This window comes from Lactuca sativa, chromosome 8, assembly GCF_002870075.4.
Source record: "Lactuca sativa cultivar Salinas chromosome 8, Lsat_Salinas_v11, whole genome shotgun sequence".
NCBI lineage: Eukaryota > Viridiplantae > Streptophyta > Magnoliopsida > Asterales > Asteraceae > Lactuca > Lactuca sativa.
The window spans coordinates 194,650,910-194,673,788 of record NC_056630.2 but is presented as its reverse complement, the minus strand read 5'-3'; the positions used below and the strand labels follow the sequence as shown (position 1 = coordinate 194,673,788).

The 22,879-nt window shown below is 32.2% G+C and overlaps 1 protein-coding gene across 1 annotated transcript; it reads right to left on the bottom strand.

Moving 5' to 3' along the window:
* Positions 1-18,842: 18,842 nt before the first annotated feature.
* LOC111900164 (protein NARROW LEAF 1) lies at positions 18,843-22,305 on the bottom strand. Its single transcript, XM_023896040.3, has 6 exons — positions 22,051-22,305; positions 21,233-21,705; positions 20,958-21,101; positions 20,141-20,381; positions 19,541-20,041; positions 18,843-19,458 (listed from the first exon to the last, which is right to left on the bottom strand). The coding sequence occupies exons 2-6, from the start codon at positions 21,689-21,691 to the stop codon at positions 19,085-19,087; spliced, it is 1,719 nt and encodes a 572-aa protein (XP_023751808.1). The 5' UTR covers positions 21,692-21,705; positions 22,051-22,305; the 3' UTR covers positions 18,843-19,084.
* Positions 22,306-22,879: the final 574 nt, after the last annotated feature.

Below are 22,879 nucleotides of genomic sequence, written 5' to 3'. Positions count from 1 at the left end.
TAGATTGAGCGATATACCAACTATATTCAATTTTTTCTTTTACTTAAAAAAAGTACATATAACAAACAAATCAATGAATGTATGTCGTAACTTTGAAAAAAAATACAATGTTTGTATATATAATGTCTCCTTCCAAAATCATTATAATACAAATCCTTCCAAAGTCACTAAAACAAATAGTAAGGAAAATCTTCAGAAAAATCTTATTATTATAGGAAAAGTAACTATTAAGTCCGAATTTTTTTGAATAAAAAAGCCTAAAAAAAACTAGCAAATTTCTTCACTTTAGCCCATTTTGACCTGTTCAGCAAGTCATACTACTAGAAAAACAACCTTTTACGATGTGCAATGCGTGTCGTAAAACGCTCAGACAACGCGCAAATGCGTGTCAAGGAAGGTCATGTCATAACGAGAGACGACACGCTTTTGTGTGTCGTCTATTTATGACACGCTTTTGCGCGTCGTCTATTTACGACGCGCATTTACAACGTGCATTTACGTCATGCATTTACGAACCTCATTTACGACACGCAATGCATATCAAGGAAGGCCATGTCATAAAGGAAGACGATACGCATTTGCGTGTCATAACCTTACGACACACGTTTATGACACACAATGTGTATCAAGGAAGCCCCTGTCATAAAGGAAGACGACACGCATTTGCGTGTCATAAATTTCAACAACCAGTGACGATACACATTTACGACGTGCATTTAGGATACACATTTACGACATGAATACACATAATAAAAAAACAAATATATACCAAAACATTCTATTTTATCTAAATGTCAAACAAGTTACCTAACATTACATGTCAAACAAGTTACCACAACATTCAATTTCATCTTCTAAAATACACAACAAAACTTCATAAAACAATAGTTATACACCTACCCACCATAACAATTATTATTTTCTACTCATGTAAGGAAACACTTTAACGAATTTTAAGAAAATGGTAAAAAGTTACCCAACAAAAAGATTCTAACAAGCAGCCTAATCATGCTCCAAAAACTTGTTGATAGGAAGGATCCTTGTCATTTCAAGAAACAACCAAAAAGCCTGCACATTCATTACAATCGAATCCATGTAATTTAAGTGGACAAATGAGAAAAAATGGAATTTAAAAACTTACATGTAACCAAAAAGCCTTCACATTCATTACATACCATTCCAAGTTCCAACTGCTACATTCTTAGCATGCTACAAGAGAAACCACCATTCCAGTCTATACAACAATAGAAGTCAAAGGCATAAACATTAGTTAAAAAAGCTAATTTGATGTCTTCCATCAACTCATTCCAATCTTTAGTTTTTTATTCCATTAGTTTCTATTAGCATGTATTAATATAATAATAGTTAATCATATTAAAATGGTAACAATATTTTACTGAAAAAAAAAGAAAATTAAGCGTAAACTGGTGATTTAATTTCAAAATTAATGTGGAAAAAATTGATTTGTCAGAATAGGATAAAGGGTGACAGAAGGGTAAAAAAGTAATTGTTGTTGATGTTATTACTTTAGTTAAATATGCAACTGCATTTGAAGTAGAAAATAGCTTCACTATCATTGCCAAAACCCGAACACGCCCCTGAAAGGAAATATTTAAAATATGAGAGATACAAATTATATAAACTTACATGTATAATTATAGCATACTTTACCTTGAGTGAAAACTTTGATTTACAACATATACTGACCTTTTTGTTTAAGTAATTTTCAAATATTGGAAATAAAAGTGAGACATTATCTTTTCCATGTTTGTCAATGATCATGATACCAACATTAATCATCCTTCCTTGAACATCAGCATTGGTATCAGCCTGTAGTTGAAAGCCACATTTGTATAATATCTAATCTAACTATCAAAAACTTTGAACAAAAAATTAAAACTTTACAAAGGCTCGAGATATCAAGAATGTCATAGCAACCGGAAGGTCTTTGGTTCTAAGTACATCAACTGCAACATGTAAAGCCAATGCAATCCCTTGTCTCCCTAACCAACCAAAATCAATCATATCCTCACCAACAACACTATCATGGATATAGAGAGAGAACAAAGTCGCTAGAGATTCCTGAACATATATCAATGTGTAAGTGCAAGAGAATACTTGTAACATATTTAAAATAAATAAATTAAGAATTGGTAGCAAATAGTAATCACTTGTAACGTATATGGGTACTCATCTAATACAACAACTAATGCATCAGAAGCAGCCACACGAACATTATAATTCACATGAGAAAGAGCTCTAAAGAGTGAAGGTTTAAAAAGGCGGAAATGGGCCTTGAGGCTAACCGAGGCGTAAGCCTCATAGGATTATCAATAAATGATTATATAAAATTATATATCTCATAAAAAACATAATTTTATATCTAAATGAGAAATATGATAAGTCACTAAGTTAATAGCATCAAAGTGAAGCACAAAATCCTTAAATGTCAATAACATAAAAGTCTAGAATGCATGGAACCTAAATCCTTAAATGTCAACAGCACAAAAGTGAAAAGTCTAGCACAAAAGTCTTAGATGCACCGATCCCAAATTCAAACATTATTCAAAAATCGATCCATTGGCCCTCTAACACCCCTTTGGACACTTGGACAACAGTTGCCATGCTCTGGTGCATTGACACCCACACTCCCATTTACACCTCCACTGCCTACAAAGTATGCTCCACCATTAATAACCTCCTCAAAATTCCGTTGCTATCTGAATTTTGAACTTTCAAAGTCTTTCAAGAGTTGCTTCATCTCTTCCTTCACTTCCGAAGGCACTAGAGGACAAGGTGTTGTATTTTTGTGTGTACCAGCAAGATGGGCTATCAACCTTTGTACTCCTCCGGTGATAATTTTCTCACAAAACTTGCACTTTAGATATTTATACCCTTTCTTTTCACCCTATGTCGGCACCTTCTGTTCTTCACCATACCGCCAAGCTGGATCTGTTCGTGATCCATTAGCATCCATCCTAAATTTTGAAGCCTTCGGTTTGCTAGAGAGAATTTAAGATGGTGCGATGGCGAGAGAGAAAAGAGATGATAGTGACTGACTAGGTTATAAAGGGTTTATGGAGTTTATAAGTATGTATAGAAAATAGGTTAAAGTTGAAGAGTCAAATTCAAAAAGTGAATAAAAGACAAAAAAAAGTCAAAATGTCAATAAAAAACATGTGTCAAATGAATCTTAAGCCTCGACGCCTCACATCGACGCCTCACCGCCTCAAGCCGCTGATTTGTGTGAAACAAACTAGTTTTAATCCCAACAAACTCAAATAAAAACAAAAACACGCAGGCAGTGTACCTATCGATAGCAGTTTAGTTCAAGCAAGTAGGGTATCGAACACAGGGAACGGTAAAAAATTAAAATAAATGCTAATATTATCTAAATAAAACAATATAAAAGAGGGTTTCTCTAGTTTTGCAAGACTATAAACTTAAACAATCAATTAACACTCAAACAAAGACAATTAACAACTAAGAAGAACAAGAAAGAACAACTAGATTCAATGATAAAAGAGACTTCTGTTCAGATTCGATTTACTTATTCCTATGGTTGATTTCATGGTAAGTGCAATGAATTAACATGTCAATGGTCACCGATTCCTAATGTGTGACAACCCGAAATTTTTATTCGGTCAAACCCTAAAAGTCAACCACTTCGTATCATGAATTAATATCATTATTTCTTATTTTTAAGAAATATAAAGTTCGTTTGATTATTTTAATATTATTTTTAAACGAATGGGTGAAAGAAAGTGTCGTCTCGGGTTTTTATTTTTGAAAACCGCAAACACTTCGCGTATTAGAATCACCCGACCAAACTTTTATGTTTTGGGTTTAGGAATCACCCAAAAACCATAAACTCATGCCTATGTATGAGTTTACTCCCCAAAAAGTTAGTCATTTGTGTTTACTCCCCAATAGTCAAAAGAGTAAACTCTAAAAACTCTCTCAAGTATCATCCAAGATTTAATTCCAAATCTTCAATCTTGTAAGTGTTCTAACCATTTCAAGTTAGTAAAACACTTAATCTAGTGTTTGTGCATCTATTCATCCATTCATTTATGTATTTTGTTTAGATTTTCCAAAACACCAAGAACACCAAGAACACACACTAAGTGTTCTTGGCCTTTTAGCTCAAATCAAGCTTCATTATAGTAAGTACTTCCATCCTTGAGTGATTTTAAGCTAGTATTACATTTAAACACCAAGAAAATCGGTCAAGAACACAAGGCTTGAGGTGTTCACGGTCCAAGGAGATGCTTGGGCCGTAAACACCATAAAGTGCTCCAAAATGAACCTAAGTCCCATGTTTAGCCCTAGTTTGATGTTTAAGACTTACCTTAACATGTTTAAACCTTCCATTGATGTGTTTAAGCCTTGAAAAAACACCAAATACTAACATTAATAGGTGTTTACGGTCTGGGGATCTCCCAAAACCGTAAACACCCTAAAGGGTGTTTAAATGGGTCATTTTCCTTCCTTAGACCTAAAAGCTAACATAGACAATTACCTAGTTGTGTTAAGGACTTGAAAACATGGCAATACCCTTTTCCATAAGGGTTTATGGTAGTAAACCCAAAGGAAAATGCCCTTAGGCCGTAAACTCCTCAAAGAGGGTGTTTTGTTGCCCTAGTCCATTCCAAAGGCTAAACCACTTAGTAGAATTGCTTCAAAGGGCTTGTTAAACCTCCAAACAACACATGGTTGCAAGGAGTGGAGTTTAGACTGTAAACCCTTGAGTTTACTGCCGTAAAATCCTAGGGTAAAGGTCATTTAGACCGTAAACTACCAAGGAGTTTACACTTGGACCCCAAACACACTAGTTTCGCCCTACTATCACTTGGATGCAATCCTTGTGATCTTTAACACTTGAAACAAAGTGTTTTCATATTCTAGAGTGTCCCAACTTATTTTATTAGTTATAATAAGGCTAATTAGTTATATATATGTTCATTATATGATAACTACGCTCGTGCGTGTGTACAAGTCTTCATTTGTCACCTAGCACCGTAACCGACACTTCAATCCAATCCACTCACCACAAGTGAGTTCATACCCCTTTAATTAACCTTTGAAATACTTTTAAATGTTTTAAATGCTTTTATGGGGGGGGGGGGGATAAAAGTTGAATACGTATAGTTATTACATCAATCACATGTGATTAATAACTATAAAACCAATGATTTTATTACTGTTCAAACTGGTTATCAAACTGTTTTACTTCAAACTGCTTTACAAACTCTTTTATTTATCAAATACTTTTATTTAAACTTTATTATACTTCTTATAAATTGCATGCCCATATATGTATAGTTATATAAGCAATGTTTAAAAGGCTTAGGAAGGTCGTCCTCCCTATTTCTTTTTCCTCGATTTGGATGTGGTCTGGTGGGATATCGGGTAGCCGTCCGAAGGTCGTTTCAATATTAATTATATATCATGTGTACATATATAGACATAAAAGTGCTTCCATATTCATACGTACCAGCTACATCATTAGTAAGTTACCATCAGGGTAACACAGGATCATACTTACACTATTGCTAGATCAAGGAGTTAGTTCATTCATGAGTCAGTACTTACTACTATGAGAACATATACATTACACTACTATGAGAACATATATATTACATTACTATGAGAACATATACATTACACTACTATGAGAACATATATATTACATTACTATGAGAACATATACATTACATTACTATGAGAACATATACGACTATACTAGAGGAAGAACATATACAACTATACTAGAAAGAGAACATATACAACGATACTAGAACAAGTAACAATACATTACATATACATATATACATTGACAAAATTGTGATCCACTGTATCGGAGCATGCCTTAAATGTCATGGCACGAGTTGTAGCCAGAGTCTCTTGGAGGGAGAGCGTGACTTTGCGTATATATCTATACTGGATTGACTATCCTACACCTTGCTGCTAGCTACAGTCGGACCTACAGGTCTGCGGGTGCCAAACGTCATTTCTTTTTCCGACCTACATTTGTCGTTGATACCCAGTCGATAGTATGGTACAATTAATCACATGATACCTTAATATAAATCCGGTTTAAGGTAGTTAGTACAACAGTAGTTCCTATAATACAACACTACAGTACTACAATAATTTATCCTTTATATACATTTAGTGATCATTGCACTTAAACATTAATGTACAAACTATATTTTGATAATGATAGTTACACTTGGGAAAATTACACACTTTTACGATAAACGAACGTACAAAACAGTTACGCCTTGGTAGAAGGCTACTTTTAATAGAAAAGTAAGCGACGAAATGCTTCGGGGAGTTGAAAATAAGCATAGATCCGGAGATTCCCGAATAGGTTAACCCGATTTTCTGAGAGATTTAAACTTTTACAAACATGTACAAACATTCACATACTTTTATCACCAATGTTTACAAACTTATGTTTAAACCACGTTCAAACGTTTTGATGCAAACACCGACACTAAAATACTTATGAACTCACCGGCTTAATGCTGATAAACTCTTTCAAAATAACTTGTATTCTCAGGTCATCAGTAGACAGGTACCGATGCCAGCTTTTGAGAAGATGGAGCGCATCCAAGACTCATCTTCTTATTTTGATTCACATTATATTTTGGTGTCTATAACTATACAGAACACGCTTGTATTAAAATTAATTATATATATATATATATATATATATATATATATATATATATATATATATATTTAATGCAATGGATGATGTTGTTTGCTTGTTTACTTTTACTGGGTTGTGATACTCTACATGACGTCCTCCGCCCCAGAACGTTTCCGTCGTTCTTGGTTTTGGGGTGTGACATAATGTGATTGGGTTCATGTTCATTATTACCAATCCTTTAGTAGACAAGTTAGTTTAAACAGTGATCAAGTGATTAAATTAACAAGTTTCCTAGTGTTCAGTTCGTATCAAGTAAGACGTATAATAATAATTAATCAAATTTGTTCAATCTAATCAATTCATGTATGGTTGTTCATCACGCATGCTTACACATTGATTTACATTTTTCCTAGTTAACCTAGTTTCATATTCACTAATCCTAGACTTACAATCTTGTTTTCACAAAACTATAAGAATCAAGTAATTAAGAAGATATTCATGCAGCTCAATCACTTTTTTGTTAACTGAAAACATTTATCATCAATACATAAGGATCTTTAATAAGCTTAACAAGATGAATGAACAAATCAATATTAATCCAACCACTCAATCAAACCATGTTCATAAGATTATCTCATCCAAACAGAAGTAAAAAGCTTTTAGCTCATATCTACAACAAATAATAACCTAAAATCAAAATCTAATGATTCAAACATGGTTCAAAACAAAGATTAAGAAAAGAATAATGATTATTTGCCTTTGATTCTCTTCTAAATTGTCTCTTATGTTGCAATCTCGAAAACGGAAGCTTCAAGAACCCTTCTGGTCTTCAATAATCGCAGCTAGCCTCCATAAAAAGTTAGTGTTCGAATGAGAAGTGTTTCTATATATAAATTCTGAAAACAGGGCCAACTCGACGAGTTTTCACCACAAACTCGTTGAGTTTTTTTGATAATCCGCGTATACAGCGTGTAGGGCAAGGCATCTTCGAATTGAGAATATTCTGACCAACTCGTCGAGTTTAGGCCCAACTCGTCGAGTTCTCTTGGAATCGACATTTTCTCAAAACACGAAAGTTGTCCAAAATTGTGTCTAGTTTTCAGAACATTTTTAATCTCATCAATCGGAGTTACGGTTCATGAGATATGGCTAAAACACCGACGAGGGGTCAAGCTGTCCAGCAACATCATTCTTTCTTCCAAATCCAAGATCCAAGCTTCCAATAACCAATTCCTCTTCCTTTTTCACCCAATCATGTCTTTTATTGCTGAAATTTAAATATTAAGCTAATTAAGTATCTTTTGTCCATAAAATTATATAAAATCAACAATAATTAATAAGATAATGAATGATTTCTATGACTAAATAAGCCCATATCAGCCGCCTTACTCCGGCGAGGCTTAAGCCTTATTTTGGCCATCTGAGGCTTAGGATTTGAGGCTTTTTTCTCACGCCTCAGCCGAGGCTACCTCGAGGCTTATGCCTCAAAATGCCTTTTTAAACCATTTAAGAGTCCAGAATAATTAGTCCCTAATTCATGGTCATAATGATCCCATAGGTCCTCAACCACTTTAGCCACCGACTGCATTACATATAATGTGGTAAAGACTTGATATAAACTAATTCCCATCTAATACATGATTTTAAAAAAATTGAATCTTCTACCTTTTCAGGATCATTTAAGGGAATCCAAATGCTAGTTGCAATTTCTACATCTTGAGGAACAGATTGGTTGGATATAGTTGGAATGCATTTTGCAGCATTTAAACAAGCTAGTCTAACATGAAGGTCTTTCGCATAAACACCAGATAAAGCCTGAGGGTATAAATTTCAAGAAATGTTAGGCTTATTAGGGAATCAAGAAAATATGATTACATTACTAATAATTAAAATGCTACATACAGGCGCTACTTCTTCAGCAGAATGTGTTGCGGAAGGATCCTTATGTCAATTGTCAAGCCATAGTAGCAACTTGAGAGATTAAGTGAACAACTGTTGTTGTAAGGAACCCCAGCAATGCACCAGCTGCAACCTGAAAAAGAATTTGCATCATACATTACATGTTTGTTACAAACACCATAAACTGTTAGTTTGATTGGCAAGATGCAACATAATGAATTCACAAACAACAGTAATAGAGAGAGAGTGTATGTGTGTGTGAGAGAGAGAGATAGAGAGAGATATACAGAGAGATAGAGAGGGAGATCATATAATAAAAGCTAGTATATTATTATCATAATTAATTAACTCTATATGTAGGAAATAAATCACACATTTGATTTGATTATAGATGCAAAATATTGAATTAAGAATCTATAAGAGAGAGTTGCATCTAAGAAGCAATTCGTTTTTGTATTTTGATTCTTATTATTACTTTTTAATACAAAAATCTTTTAGTTTGTCAAAAGTAGAAGATATTACTATTGTTCAAGTACAAACTTGAAAGGACCGAACCTTGGTGTGAGCCATCAAGTCCTTGATCTGTCCAAAAGTGACCCTGTGATATAACAAGATAATTGATTTGCAAGCAAGTCCCTGAAAGTAATGGGAAAGAATAAGATACTATAATTTCAAGTACATATGCATACAAAGTAAAATCCAAAACAAGTGAAACCATTACCTCTAATGAGAGATCTGAAGAGCGTGATTCTCATACTCATGTAAAGTAAAGTCTTTCATTAGGTCTAACCTCAACATTTATCAATAATCATAAAACCTAAAGTAAATAATTACACATAGAAAAACAAGAAACTAAAATATGGTTTGCATGTATGGTTGAAAATGATCTTATGTGACAGTTGTTTAAAACAAACAATAAGAAAAATTGTACTCCGTTAACTTGTCAAAGATAAGCTTCTTGTAAAGGTTTAGGGTATGATTTTTGGCTAATAACCTCAGAACCCCAATTAAATTAGTTCCTTTATCATATATCTCCTAGAAAAATAAAGAGCTTGATAAGAAACACCACACAAATAGAAAAGAAATTCTATTGTTTTCACAGTATGTGAGTCAAATATCAACATATAGGAAATATGAAAATAGAAAACAATCTGAGAAAAGAAGACAGGAGTTTCAAATATCAACATAGTAATTTAGTACCTCTGCTACCAGTCAAAAGAGCCATTCCGCCCTCATACGAAACTGGTGCAAATTTGTTTGCTTATCTCCTATTGTATTTTATAGAAGCCTTGTCATAAGTGTAATAACTTATCAACTAATCAGGTTGAAAAAAAAAGTCTAAAAAGTCAAACCTTACAGTTCTGATTCCAGTGTCAAAACCGAAGGTAGATTTAATTTCTTTCAAGAAATAGGCATATCAGCGCTTCCCGCTGACACAATCACAAATTACAGTAAGGATTATCATCTAAGATGGGCAACAACACTCATTTGATAATTGTAATGTACAAATATGAGATGACTTCTCTCTCAAGCATTTCATCAAACATCTTATATGCGTTATAAACTTATTAATGTTTTACTTCTTTATGTTTAAGTTGTTTGACATTAGTTAAAAAGAAACGAGACTTCAGTCAACTTACCAATCTCATTTCCATGTGCCATATCAGCAACATTAGCCTGGTCAACAACAGTCTTACTTCTGATTCAAATTTGAGTAATTAAATGAGTCAAACCTCATTTCCCAAGATTTTATTAAAAAATAAAAAGATTTCCATGACTAACCAGTTTCATTTAAATTGAGCAGAAGTTGTTCCCTTGATGGAAGAGCACATATTCCTGCAGAAAATGCAGTTCTAATAGCCCATGAATGATATGGCGCACACACTTGTTGATAAGCTGATGAAGTTGCATCTTTTAGGGAGTAATCGCTGAATCATCACCACAAGAATATGCAATTAATAACAGTAGAATTAATACATACAATCAGGTGTAATAAGTCATAAGAACATACTTGTTTTATAGAAAATTCTAGAATAATTCTCGAATTAGGTCAAGACCCTGTCTAACTCTGCGAAGATTATGAGTATGGCTACCATGTGACTTCACCGACTTCCATTTTACATCATAATCAACTACACTGCTTAAACTCACATAGTGTTCTGATGCTTCTTCTAGATCACGCACCTGAAAACCAAATAGAGGATTTTGAATGAAGAGCACAGAAACGAAAGAACACAGAAACGAAAGAACACGCATCACAAAATGGCTTTAATTTCAAAATAGGAAAATCGCCATTTCTTCCAACTATAATCAGATTCGAAATTTCCTCAAATATATCCGCGATTGAAAAAAGAGAGGTTCGTGTTCCAGCGTCTTCAAATTCATCACCGCCGCTATAATCCATCCTCTTGGAGTTGCTCTTGAGATCACACAATTTGAGACAAGCAACAAAACGCAGTTTCCGAATCATCAATTGCAAAAACTAAACACAAATTGTAAGAGAAATCGCGTCTGCTCAAATCCTGATTTTCCCCAAAAGCATATGATATTGTCGGATAGATTTGGAAGGTTGATGAATGTAAGATTTGCAAGTGCTCTGAAACACAAGAACAATTCAAGAGCAGGGGATCACAGGGAGAAATTTGGGAATAACTTTGATCGTACAATGCAAATTTGAATCACGAGCTTAAAACAACAAATTTGGGGGAAATTCAAGAAGAAGTGATCATTTGATATCAACAAAGAACCCTAGCTTTGATCGTACAATGCAAATTTGAAAAATGAGTTAGTGAAACTTTGGAATAACTTTTCAGTTAGCCGAGTTGGGCAACAAATGCTTGTTGTCTGGATTAGATTTGGAAGTAATAGAAAAGAACCAAGTCGTATTCGTTTTCTCCGCCGTTGACGGTGGTTTGTGGAGACGATGATGTTATCGTGTACTGCGATGTGGCATTCCGATCTTGAACCGACATCTTGAGATGGCAGAAGTGTTTGCTTAGTCACTTCGAACTTTTAAAGATTATGAGGTTCGATGTTGGTGGTGGCGGATTAGGGCTTGCAGAGAGAGAGAGAGAGAGAGAGAGAGAGAGAGAGAGAGAGAGAGAGAGAAGATGAAGTGCTTAAAGGATTATTAGGGCTTTTTGGTAGAGGATTTTAGAAATAGAAGAAGGAGATGCATCGACAGGCTTTTTAATTTTGGTATTTCATTTCCCCTAAGAGAACGCCCCTTCCTAAAGAAAAATATAAAGCGACAATTTTAAACGATGCACTTTTTTATGATAGGTGCCCTCCGTGTTTTTTTTTGTTGGACATTACTTTTAGGGCACACACAAATGCGTGCCCTCTATCCTTCAAATTTTGCAAAACTGACATTATTTTTTAGGACACGCAGAAATGCGCGTCCTCTATCAACGAGTGTCATTGTTTGCACATCATTAAAGGGCTGTTTTCTAGTAGTACCATGAGACCAAATCATTAATTTTCCCAAAATAATATGACTTTTGTATAAATTTCCTCAGAAATTTTATATAATGTATACACGTATTTTTAAGTACTTTTATATATATATATATATATATATATATATATATATATATATATATATGTGTGTGTGTGTGTGTGTGTGTACTTTTTAAGTTTTTTTTTATGTATTTTAAATGTATAAACATATTTTTTTACGTATTTATATGAATTTTTAAATATTTTTACGTACTGTTATGTATTTTGGTATATATTTTTCATGTACTCATGTATTTGAAATGGATAAATCTAATTTTATGTATTTATATTTATTTTTATGTATTTTGTTATATATTTTCTTACATACATATATATTTTTTACTTCAAATTTTATTGTAATTTAACTATTAGACTTGTAAATGAAGAACAAAACACCACTAGAATATTTCAAAACAAACATATTTCAAAGTCCTTAGTAATCAATGCCATTTTTACAGTTTGATTCTTCTATTTTTTTAATTCAGTTTGTAGATGAATAAAGTTTACGAATATCTTTATTAATGATGGTAATCTTTGTTTATATACAAACTAAATTCAAGAAAAAAAATGAAACAATTACTTGTAAAAATGGCGTTGATTGCTAAAGATTTGAAAAATGTTTGTTTTAAAGTACTTTAGTGTATTTTTTTCTTTTACAAGGTCTAGTAGTTAGTTTATAATGAAACTTGAAGTAAAAAAATACATAAATATGTAAAAAAAAATGTATACCAAAATACATAAATACTTAAACAAATACATATAAATACATAAAAAAAATATATTTATACATTTTAAATATATAAAAACTTAAAAAAAAATACATAAATACGTAAAAAAAAATACCAAAATACATAAAAACTCATAAATATATAAAAAGTATGTTTATACATTTAAAATACTTAAAAAAATTATATAAAAAACTTAAATAAATAAATACAAAAATATATATATGAACAAAAATACCTAAAAATACGTTATTCATTATATACAAATTTTTAAAAAATCTATAAAAAAAGTCTTATCGTTTTAAAAAAATTAACGATTTGGTCGAATACTAAACCCGTCAAAAGGGATAAAATAAAGAAATTTACCGGCTTCGTTTTTTTTATTCAGAAAATAAATTTAGGACTTAATCATTTATTTACTACTTGCGATGCTTTTAGAAGAGAAAGTTAAGGGTAAAATGGATATTTAATACGCACGAACCAGAGAGGAGTGATTTGATTGATGAGATTTGACTGAGGATAAGGACATGGGAGTAGAGCCTCACAGTGTAAATGAACGCCTCCCAAATTACATTATTTGTCCTATGAAATATGAAATAATTCATTCCAAAAAAATGAAATAACATGTTTATTTTGCCATTGGATTGAAATCGACCGCTAACAAAGTTTAAAAATAATTTATAAGTTATAATTTTTCTGTATACATAATAATTTATGTTTTATAAAATTATAAATTATAATATTTTGAAACATAAATTATTATGTATAAAGAAAATTATTGTGTAGAAATCAACTTAAAAAAAAAATATGGCTCTTATTTTGTTAATTTTTATTTTATTTTATTTCTGTTTGTTTGTTGAAATATTATAAAAATATTTATTTCATAGTACCGTTCGATGATACCAATATTCATGTATACTCTTTATAGTGATATTTTTTTTTATACGATTCATATCTAATTTATATAATTCAATTAACAGCATAGTCATTAAATTCAAAATTGTATCCAAATAACTATGTTTGAATATCAACTCTCTACCGTGTCATGATTATTCAAGTGGTATAATATTGTTAATGTTGGTTATCAAATATATTGATTATCAGTTTTATTGATTTGCTTGATGACATGTCGGTTGAATTTTTATAGTACATGTTTGACAACCCTAAAAACAATAATGCACTCTCTCAATGATACACTAAAATACATTAGAATAATAATATTGTAAAACTGAAAATTACACCAATGTGATTATATTACATAAATATTTGGTGTGATTGTTTTATTCAATGCACTCTCTCAATGATACACTAAAATACATTAGAATAATAATATTGTAAAACTGAAAATTACACCAATGTGATTATATTACATAAATATTTGGTGTGATTGTTTTATTCATGGAAGTACTTTTGAATAGATTGTCAATTCACAAGCTAACATAGATACTTTCATTTATGTTCGCTTAACATTTTAATGAATAAAAACAAATGAATGCAAATAAAATAATTTGTTAAATGCATGAACATGAATATGAAAAATCGTTCGTTAATATGTTCATGTTTATTTGTTTGTTTGGTTAAATTAAAGAACAAGGCTTTGATAATATTCATTCATTTTGTTACAACCCATATACATTAAATATTAATAATTATTTGTTTGTTTGGTTAAATTAAAGAACAAGGCTTTGATAATATTCATTCATTTTGTTACAACCCATATACATTAAATATTAATAATATTCAATAGTAAATAATAATCTCTCGCTTTTATTGTAAGTTTAGAGATGAAATAAACAATAATAGTGTTAAAAGGGAATATCATTTTCAGCAAAACGCATTGTGTTTTTTTTTAAGATATACTTTGTTAAAAATAGTATATATTTTTTTAATTTGTTACATACCTCTATATATTTTTTTTATTTGTATATTTCTAAGAGATAATGAATTTACTAGTGTTTAGAATATATATTAAAGAAAAGTATAAGCAGGTTTTGAAACTTAGTTCATTCAATGACAATTGACAAATATGTATTACAGATGGGACGTTCAAAAAAAAATCGTGGCTCCAAACTTTTTAACAAGAGTAACCAATTTACCAGCTTACCACCTAGATATAGAGTTTAGTTATGTTGTAACAAAATGTGTTGCAAAGAAATTGACTTTTAAATATACATAGTCAAGAAGAAAATTGAAAAGCACCTGGGATGCTAATAAAAATCTATTTGCCATAAAGATATCATTTTACCATAAAAAAACCTATGTACGTTTGTCGTAAAAAAATATGGCTCCCTGATTGAAATATTATTAATATTTACCTCGTATGATGATAACGATTCTTGTTCAATTAGGTAGGGTTTGGTAGAAGGACTAGATTGGATTGGACGGGACAGAACTGGATTGGACTGATAAAAAAGATTAGTCTTTATATTGTTTGATAAGACTAGAACACAACATAAAATAAGGTTCAAATTACTAAGTTGTCCTTGAACCACAAATTATTTATGATAACTTTTTTGTTTTTCACTATATACCTATAGTTTTGTTATACAAATTGTTTATGTATTTTTAATATATAAATATATTAAAAATACACAAAACCCAAAGCATATAACATTAATCTTCATCTCATATCTTCGGTGTATCATTTTTTATTTCTCTGCAAGCAAGATTAATTTGAAAGAAACCATGAGTAAAAAAATAGAAAATGATAAAAATAACCATTTACACTAATTGGATTACAAAAATAGCCAAAAAAATCAAAATTACAAAATTAGCCCACAATTTCGCAGATGGAGATGCCCCATCTGCGAAATCAGCATCTCATCTGCGAATGTACAAGCACCTAAAACACAACTGTGCTTTAGGTGCTTGTACATTCGCAGGTGCTTTTAATTTTTTTTTTTTTAATTTTTTTTCTGTATATATAGGGGTAATTTCGCAGACGGAATAGGTCCATCTGCGATTTACTCTCATTCTATCTGCGAAATTGTGGTTTTTTTTTTGTATTTTTTTTAGTTTGACTATGAAATGAATTGGTTTGACTACGAAATCATGTTGCTATATAAAAAGTTTTGTAGAAAAATATCATTTTGGTTATTATTTGTTTAGGAACTTTCTCTACAATTTGCTCAAAAAATGATTGAATATTTGGTTTGTCTTGTAACCGGTGGGAGATAGCAAGTTAATGGAACCTGATTTATATAACAACCAAAATGATATTTTTCTACAAAACTTTTTATATAGCAACATGATTTCGTAGTCAAACCAATTCATTTTATAGTCAAACTAAAAAAAAAATACAAAAAAAACCACAATTTCGCAGATAGAATGAGAGTAAATCGCAGATGGACCTATTCCATCTGCGAAATTACCCCTATATATACAGAAAAAAAATTAAAAAAATAAAAATAAAAGCACCTGCGAATGTACAAGCACCTAAAGCATAGTTGCGCTTTAGGTGCTTGTACATTCGCAGATGAGACGCTCATTTCGCAGATGGGGCATCTCCATCTGCGAAATCGTAGGCTAATTTTGTAATTTCGATTTTTTTTTGGCTATTTTTGTAATGCAATTAGTGTAAATGACTATTTTTGTCATTTTCTCTAAAAAAATTCTCCCAAACAACGATTTTGGTTACTTATTTGATTTGTCTTTTTCCGTCGATATCAAGACTTCTATTCGCATCCATTGTAACCAAGAATCAAAGTCAGGTACCAAATACATAATTCTTAAGATTTAATTTTGGTTGAATAAAGGGTTAGTTATGTTTAATCGGTTGTTAATTATTTCAATGGAGAAAAATAATAAAATTAAATTCATAGAAGCAAGGGGGAAGAGATGAGAGAGAAGAGATGCCTCGTGATGAAGGAGACGAGAATGGAACGGTTGCATAATGGTGCAGGTGATGGAAAGTTGTGAAAACATAAAGGGGTATTTGTGTCCCCAATATCTTGTACCATCTTGTTCCATCCTTTTGGGTGGGACTAAAAATAAAATATATAGTCCCATTTGACTTGGTTATTGTCCCATTTTGATTTTGTTCCATCAATATCAAACACCACCTAAAATGATTTAGTTCTGTTCTGTTCTATCCAGTTCCACTCACCAAACCCTGCACCTATGCTTTAAATTTAAATTGCATCCAAATTATTATGTTAAATACCAACGAGTCTTGTTCTATAAATATATTTTAAGTTATGACAAATTGTAAAAAAATCACTATATTATCATAAAATTTCGAATTTGACACTGAATTTTTATTTTCATAATTATGTCACTATATTTATAATTTTGTTGTAATATCAACCAAATGACCAATTCTTCCGGTAACCACTTTTCTGGAATTGCAATAAAGTCACTATGTTTACCAAAATTATGATTTTGACACCGTTTTTTTCTCACTATATTTACAACTGTGTTACAGTATCAACCAAATAACCGATTACCATTAATCTAGTACATTACCAAAATGATATGACAATATTGTGACGTGGAAGCCACATCACACCATCAATCCAGTATTGCGTGCATAAAAGAAAAGTCGGTCCATTGTTCCAACTCCTTATAAAAGGAGGGTCACCCCTCCTCATTTCTTTCCACCAATTCTTCTCTCTCTCTCTCTCTCTTGAGATTTTCGATCCATTGTGATTCGACTTCTAGTTCTATAATCTAGTTAGTGAAACTCTAGAGACTTCAGAAGGATAACTAAGGAAAGGAAGTAAACATCGAAGTTCTGCTCACGACTATTTGGACTTCATCAAATCAAGTAAGTTACACTTACTCTTATATAACCTACTTAGTTGTTTCAAGAATTCCGGCCATGGGTCAGACAGACTTTTCTTTCGTGCACGCAATGTTGGATGTGTGCAGTCAAGTGCATTTAATAAAACGGAAAATTGTTGGATGTGACTTTTCTTTCACCTGAATATTCTTGAAACAACTAAGTAGGTTACATAAGAGTAACTGTAACTTACTCGATTTAATGAAGTCAAAATAGTCGTAAGCAGAACTTCGATGTTTACTTCCTTTCCTTAGTTATAATTTTGAAATCTCTAGAGCTTCGCTAACTAGATTATAGAACGAGAATTCGAATCACGATGGATCGGAATCTCGAGAGGGAGAGAGAGAAAGAGAGTTGGAAGAAATGGTGGAAAGAAATGAGGGGTGACCCTCCTTTTATAGGGAGGTTTTTGCCTCGCTGCGTCTCGACCATGAGTTAGACCGACTTTTCTTTTGTGCACGCAATGTTGGATTGATGGTGTGATGTGGCTTCCACATCACAATATTGTCATGTCATTTATTTGGTAATGTGCTAGATTGATGGTAACGGTTATTTGAATGATACAATAACAAAATTGTAAATATATTGACATAATTGAGAAAAAAAAAAAAACACAAAGTCAAAATCACAATTTTGGTAAACATAATGACTTTATTTCAATTTGGGAAAAGTGATTACCGGAAAAACAGTTAGAACCGGTCATTTGGTTGACAACAAAATAGTAAATATAATAACATAATTGCGAAAAAAACTCAAACGTCAAAATCTTTTAAACCATCAGTGTTACTATTAGAATCTCATTGAGTTTATATCATTGTGTGATAATATCTAGGTCTTTTAAAACACTTATCAAAAAATTATTTATAATTCAACACTTGCTTCAAACCGAGAATTAAAATAGTAATTGTTGGTTACACAACTAATTTGTAATATTTAACTTTTGTAACGTTCGACATACTATAAATTTTAACAAAAATTTATGATTATAAATCAAATATTTTCATGATGACAAAACAAAATCTTTCCCAAATCAATATAACAAATTCTTTAAAATGATTGACACTAAATAGAACAAGTTACACTATATTTGATGTGCATAGGACTACAACTATCTCATCGAAAGAAGCGGGACAAGGACTTACTCCCAATCATTTTTCTATTCAAAAGACATAAATACCCTCCTCATCCTCGTAATCATAATTTACCCAATAAATGTCCCCCCAGTCCGGTCTAGTCTCGTTCCATCTAGCCTTGTCCCGTGTAAGAAACACATTGATACTTAACACGAAACACCGATAAATTATTCATCTCATTCATCAAGTACTTGATACAATAGATTTTAAACATCATTAGACTAAAATTTTACATATTTTCAACATTTTAGCCATTGATTTATCCCATCAACTCTACAATCTAAACACTGATATACCCATAGACACCCTTAGCAGCCAAATTACACTTAGGGCCAAAAATTATAAACCAATGAGAACAAATTACTTACAAATTCCACAAACCGTTAAATCACTTCGCATTTTCATCAATCAACAAAGCACCACATTGCTTTCGTCTCTTGGGTCCAGGTTCACCCAATTGCAAGCTGATAGAAATATCTTCGGACCCAATTATAGCATTGTACTTTGAATTTGTAAATGGTGAGAAACTTTTGTTGTCAAAGTCAAAGTCAAAGGTCCCTGGAATGCTTGATATGAACTGATGTTCGATGTTTGGAGCGGGTTTTGTACAACGTTCAACATGGAACTCATGTTGTAGAGGGGCATTTTGGTCATTTGACTCAAGTGGCTGACGCGTAGATGATTCACGAATTGTGGAATCAGTCCCTGGTGCTGCTAATGCTGATGCTGATGCTGATGCGTTCCTTTGTTCTTGCAGTGCAACTATGGTAAATAATCGGTTATAAAAAGAAATATGAAAAAGGGTAAAATTGGAAAAAGAAAAAAAAAGTTGGAAAGTACAAACCTTGAAGATCTTCATTGGTGGTGATGAGACTAAGTTCAAGAACATCTAGAAGGCGACCAAGATCAACCCCACTCGTCCAATTCTCGGGAAGTTGACCATCTTTGACTTTTAATCGACCCCGATTAGCGGTCCCACCCCAAATGATTCCAATCGGGCGTGGCTTTTCCCCATTTTGCCCTTTTAAAAGAATGAGACTTCCACTATCACCTACAAGATCAAAAGTTTGTTGGTTTTCTCCAATCACTAAAAAATCTGTCAGAAAGCAAATTCCTTTTTCATCATTGTATTCCAATGCATATGCCATTATTGTCCCTGTGGTCAACCCTGAACTTCTTCCAACTTTTGTCACTTGTTGACCGATTACACTGTTGACTGGAGACTGCAAATCTATGGCTTTGACTTCACCAATCTCTCCAATTCCAATTACAGATGTTGTCACATCTGCAAGATCAAAATCTTCAGAAAATGGGATGAATGCTCCATCTGCTCGAACAAATGTTTCTGCAATGTGATTTCAATAATTTGTTTATCATATTCATAGCAGCTTAATTTTACTTCTTTTTATTACAATATTGTATTTTAATAAGAATTTTTTTTTACCTGGATTTGTTCCAGCAAACATGCCATACCAAAGATCATCAGTGATAAATGAAGTTGCCCTTTCAACAGCTCCAAGATACACCCCGGGCCCCATGCTAGGTGGCATAGGATGGAACATCTTTTGGTTCGGGTAATCCAAGTCAACCGCCACATGGCGATTTGTTAGGAATCCTACCTGGCGGTTTCCTGTTCGGCTTTTCACAATGGCACCCATTGTCCCATATGTGCTTTGGTTTGCAACCTAAGGAAGAAACGAGTTTTCGCTCTTTTTTTAATAAGTTATATGTTTATACAATTCAAAAAGACTCTTCCTTTAGTTTCTGAATAATGTTTAGTTCCAAGATTTTGTGAATGATTTGGCAATTAAAATGAATACATGGCTACAAATCACAATAATAAGTTTATAATGTTCACAAAAGTGATAAAGATTCTGATATCTATTTATGTAGGATAAAAACTAATCAGATTCGAACTTAATATTATGGCATCCTACCTTTATTTTTTTCTATTAAAACATTGTACTTTAGAAAATCTACCCAATCATAGCATTGTACTTCCAGTTATTTTTCTTATTATAACTTATAATCTTGAATATTTTTCAAAGTATAGTGATGTAATACAATGTTGTAATAGAGAAAAAGAGATGTATGATACTACAATAAACAAATCAATGAAAGTACTTTGCTGTTTCTTGTATTGAAACCTTACTATTATTATTACTATCATCATCAAATTTTGATTCTTCAAGTTTCAATAATCAGTTTGTAAATGCCCTGAGAAACATGAATAGCCATGGCCCATGGAGATGTAAAGATACCTGGGAACCAGAACCAATGCATGGAAAGCTTCCACGTAAGCCATCAACAAGCTCTGTGCAAAATTTTTCCTTTGGAGTTACTTCAGGCACATTATAATATGAAAATTCCACCACATCAACATCACACCACACACCCCCAGGTCCCTGTTCAACCTATTCGGTTAGTTTACAACAAAATACCATATTCAATCTTTTCATATCATAAAATTCCAATTCCCTTTGATCTTAACAAGATTTGGACAAGAAAGAAATTGATAAAGTAAGTTGATAAGAACCTCAAGAGCACATGGCAGACACTGGATACGAGTAAGCCATTGCCTGTGAATCTTACGAGCAACAAAGACAAGAATGGCAGGTATATCAGTCAGCAAACCCCCTCGAATTCTGAATCCAATTGCAGTTGCAAGACTAACTTTCTTCAAGATTTTGCTGTGAAATGCTCTTATCATCATCAGTTCAAGCAAAGTAACAGCTTGTTCTCCTGTAGGCAATTGGCCGATTCTTTGGGGTAAAACCCCTTTTAAAAGATTGTCAAAGTAATTAGCTCGATCTTCAACAACATCAGTTAAACGGGAAGAAGTAGGCCATGAGAAGTATGTTGCATTGGTCTCTGAAAGTTGACCAGCTGATGTAGTGGCAAAAGACTGTAATGGTGGAGTTTCCTCGTGATTGCAGCATGATCTTTCCATGTCTAAAACTGATTCGTCAGATGGTGTTTGAAAACTCAGATTCATCACAGGAATCCAACCTGAATAGACATTTAAGAAGACCAGAATCATAGATGAATTTCGTTATTTTTCCCAAAAATTCAAAGCTTATCGTAGTGAAAAGACAAAGAAACACCCTCTAAAAACCCTAAATTACAAGCCAAAGCTCAGGAATGAAAACACAATAATGATCTGACTAGAAGCAATGATTTGGTACTGAAAAATACTTGGAAGATGGTCATTGACTCATTGGTCAAATCAAGGAATGCATCAAAACCCAAATCAAACAAAGCATTGTAAAGACGAAACGAACATAGAAGGAGAACGAAATCGACGAATTAGGACAATAGTAAACTGAAATCAAGTAAGATTGGAATAACACTTACAGTGAAGCTATGGAGTGTTGTCTCTTACAATCACAGATTTATCAACGACGACATATTTTGCAGGAATTCGTTCGAATGGGTAGCAAAGTGACAGCGGGTAGACGTCAACAGCCCGATTTCTGAGCTGTTGTTTTCGCGGCGGGCTGGCCGGCAGAGGAAAAGCGGTCGGGAGAGGAGGACAGCTACATTTAGAAACAATTTCTATAAGAGGAAATCTCTGATTCACAAAATCGGAGATAAAGGTTTTAGAATTTAGAATTAAAAAAGGGAAAAGGGAAAAAGGGCATCATGGTAAAAGGGAAATTTTATCAAATTGGATCATCCAATCATTGATTTTTGACCGATAGTGTTGGATCATCAATTAATATTTGATTAAAAGGTTAATCACTGGAAAATTTTGATCAAGTCTTAAAATAAAATATTTTTTTGCAAAATGTTTTTTTTTTGGGTAAAGTAACATATTTGTCAAAAGTAAAACCACTATTTTGAAAAAAAATCTTATAATTAGTACAATTTATAAATTAAGTAGAAAAAAAACATTTTGCAAAACCTATTTTATGATATCTATATTGATTTAGTTATTTTGTCATAAAATTCAAGCCACTTTGTTCTTTGATTAACCATCGATTAAATCACGTCAGTCTACTAATAAATAAAGACAATTAATGATATATATTTGTAACATAATTGGCTACTTAAAAAAATATTCATTTTATGTTTCTTTTTTCTTTTATGATAAACGAAAACTTATTATCTAAAAAACTAGCAAAAATAGCACTTTTAATAATTAGCCAAAAAATCAAGATTTTTGTTGTCAATAAGACAATAA